Genomic DNA, 3,260 nt, shown 5'->3' on the forward strand with positions numbered 1-3,260 from the left:
GGCAATGGTGGCTGCAGGGGCTGCTGTGGGACAATTGCCCTGGGCCACCTTCCCAGGCTGTCCCAGAACAAAGACACAGCCCAGGCCCTGCTCTGCTGCTGCCTCAGGTCCATGCCAGGAGCTCTGGCTGGGCCAGGACACTGCTGTGAGCTCCCCCTGCACACTCCCCCCTGCCCCAGGCCCTGGGCTTTGCTGGGCCAGGGCATTCCTGGAGCACATTGCTGACAGCAGCTCTGGAGGAGAGCAAAGCCTCCCTGCCCTGCCCTCAGGAGATGCCCTTTGCTGATGGAGCTGCTGTGCTGGAGCCCAGCTGTGTCCCAGCAGTGCCCATGGCCTGGCCCTGCCTGTGGCCACAGCAGGGACACGCAGCAGGACAGGGACCAAGCTGCCAGAGCACTCCGGCCTTACAGCCACAGCAGGGCTGGCAAGGACAGGGTGGAGCTGGGCAGAGCAGCTCTGAAAGGACCAATCCCTGCTGCTCCCTGGCCGTGCTGCTGTGCTGGGACTCTTTCCCCTTCTCCCCTCTAACTTCATGCTGGGCTCAGAGTTGGGATCCTAGATAAAACAGGCACTGCAAGGTAGTTTATTTTTTTCAAATGCAGCGATAGCAAAATCCCTGGTTTACAGAGCTTCTGGGCGAAATTCAAGAGGCAGACAGTGAATTTGATAGGGGTGATTAAAAAAATTTATTGAGGATAATTTTATAACAGAAAACCCCATTGAACACGACCAAAGACCTGGGCAGACCTGTTGGGCCTGTCATGAGTTCCATTCCGAAAACTATGCAGAAGTAAACAAGCAATTGGTTGCTTCAGAAGTTATCCAGTCATCATTCTCCTCAGGGCAGCCTTGAGCTCCTGGTTCCTCAGGCTGTAGATGAGGGGGTTCAGGGCTGGAGGCACCACCGTGTACAGAACTGACACTGCCAGATCCAGGGATGGGAAGGAGATGGACAAGGGCTTCAGGTAGGCAAAGACTGCAGTGCTGATAAACAAAGAGACCACGGCCATGTGAGGGAGGCAGGTGGAAAAGGCTTTGTGCTGTCCCTGCTCAGAGGGGATCCTCAGCACAGCCCTGAAGATCTGCACATAGGAGAAAACCATGAACACAAAACAACCTAAACCTAAGGATGCACCAACCACAATGAGCCCAAGTTCCCTGAGTTTGGAGTGTGAGCAGGAGAGCTTGAGGATCTCTGGGATTTCACAGAAGAACTGGCCCAGGGCATTGCCATGGCACAGGGGCAGGGAAAATGTATTGGCCGTGTGCAGCAGAGCATTGAGACAGGCACTGGCCCAGGCAGCTGCTGCCATGTGGGCACAAGCTCTGCTGCCCAGGAGGGTCCCGTAGTGCAGGGGTTTGCAGATGGACACGTAGCAGTCGTAGCACATGATGGTCAGGAGGGAAACCTCTGGTGAGATGAAGAACATAAAGAAAAACACCTGTGCAGCACATGCTGAGTAGGAGATGGTGCTGGTGTCCCAGAGGGAATTGTGCATGGCTTTGGGGACAGTGGTGCAGATGGAGCCCAGGTCGCTGAGGGCCAGGTTGAGCAGGAAGAAGAACATGGGCGTGTGCAGGTGGTGGCCGCAGGCTACGGCGCTGATGATGAGGCCGTTGCCCAGGAGGGCAGCCAGGGAGATGCCCAGCAAGAGGCAGAAGTGCAGGAGCTGCAGCTGCCGTGTGTCTGCCAATGCCAGCAGGAGGAAGTGCCTGATGGAGCTGCTGTTGGACATTTGCAGCCTCATGTATGGTTACTTATAGAGGATTAACACCTGTCAAGGAAGGAAATGGCAGTGCCAGATTCACTCTGGGAATCATGGACTGTGGAATGAAGACTTGAATAACTGCACCAATTTTTTGAGTCAATCCTATGTGTTTTATTTGGAATCCCCTCAAAATTACTTCTCTTCCTGGGAGAGAATTTTCCTTAACTTTATTTGAGTTTGGCTTTGGGCGGCTGAGTTCCTGCGTCATCTTCAGCATTGCTCTCAGGCTGAACACTGCGGAGCTCAGAGGGAAAACGGAGCTCCCAGTGCCCCAGTGCAGTCAGACTTGCTGGAACCACATAGGTTCCCTTTGTTCATTTTCCCTCTCTCTATTTAAGCATGATCTCCCTTAAAACTTTCTTGAAAAATAAAGAGGACTTTGTGAATTCTCCAGTTTAAAACAAATATTCTCCAAACCCTTCTCTCTTTCCCTTTGCAGCTGAATACGGAGGGATGCAAAGTGTTGCTCTGGCTCTCTGCTGCCTGGAGTTGTGCCTGCTGGGAGCTGTTTCTCTCTATCCAAGCCTTGTCCCTGCCAGTGCTGCCAGAGCCCAGCCCAGCCCTGGGGGCTCAGCTCTGCCCTGCAGACCCCTCCCAGCACAGGGCACTGCCCAGGGGCATCTCCCTGGCAGCAGGGCCTTAAGGGCAGGCCAGACAAACAGAGATGCTGCAAGCCAAGGTGCTGCTGCTGCTGTCTGTAGGGAGAGGAGGCTGAGGAGGCACTTTCTGAGGGAGATCTGAGGCCCATCTGCTGATGCCCAGGCTGACAGTGCAGGAGGCTCAGGGACACAGCCAAAGCTGACAGCCCCTTTCCCTTCCCTTTAGGAGAAAGCTGAGAGCAGCCCTGGCCATGCAGCACCATCTCCAGAGCAGGAGGAATCTGCCCTGATGGGGGTGGCTCCTTGCACCTGGAACTTCTCCCCTGCAGCGTCCATGGGGAGCTGCCAGGCAGGCTGAGAGCTGCCCCTGGCAGGTGGCACATGCCCTGGGCTGGCCAAGAGCCCTGAGGGCTGCAGGAGCTGCTCTGCAGGACAGCCCTGGGCAGCCCTGGCTGCAGCCCCAGCTTCAGCCCCTGCAGCCGTCCCTGGCAGCAGGAGCCGTCCTGCCCTGTCCCTCTGACGGTGCCCAGGGCAGCCCCGCTCTGCACCACATCCTCCTCCTCCTCCTCCTCCTCCTCCTCCTGCTGCTCCTGCTCCTCCTGTGCCACAGAGAAACTGGGAGAGTCCTCCTGACACATCCCCCAGGCTCTGGGGTGTGCTGGCTTCAGAAGATCCCTCCAGGAGCACAGGGGACATTGCCCTGCACCCACACACTCACCATGCACAGGGCTGTGAAGATCTTTCCCCAGGTGAAGTCTCAGCTCAATGTCTTCCCAATCCTGATTGCCTTCAGCCTGTCTCTGCCTGGCTCCTGTGCCCTCAGTGCCTGCAGGCAGAGCCCTCAGCCCTGCTGGGCTGGGAGAGGAGCTGGCCCTGGAAGAGCTGTTCCTTT

The 3,260-nt window shown here is 56.7% G+C and overlaps 1 protein-coding gene across 1 annotated transcript; it reads right to left on the minus strand.

Annotated features, from left to right (window-relative positions):
- Positions 1–818: 818 nt before the first annotated feature.
- Positions 819–1,736, minus strand: LOC139603605 (olfactory receptor 14J1-like). The gene has a single exon (XM_071454497.1). The coding sequence runs from the start codon at positions 1,734–1,736 to the stop codon at positions 819–821; it is 918 nt and encodes a 305-aa protein (XP_071310598.1).
- Positions 1,737–3,260: the final 1,524 nt, after the last annotated feature.

Source organism: Agelaius tricolor, unplaced genomic scaffold (genome assembly GCF_023055355.1).
Source record: "Agelaius tricolor isolate 1412-34295 unplaced genomic scaffold, bAgeTri1.0.p SCAF_40, whole genome shotgun sequence".
In the NCBI taxonomy this organism is placed as follows: domain Eukaryota; kingdom Metazoa; phylum Chordata; class Aves; order Passeriformes; family Icteridae; genus Agelaius; species Agelaius tricolor.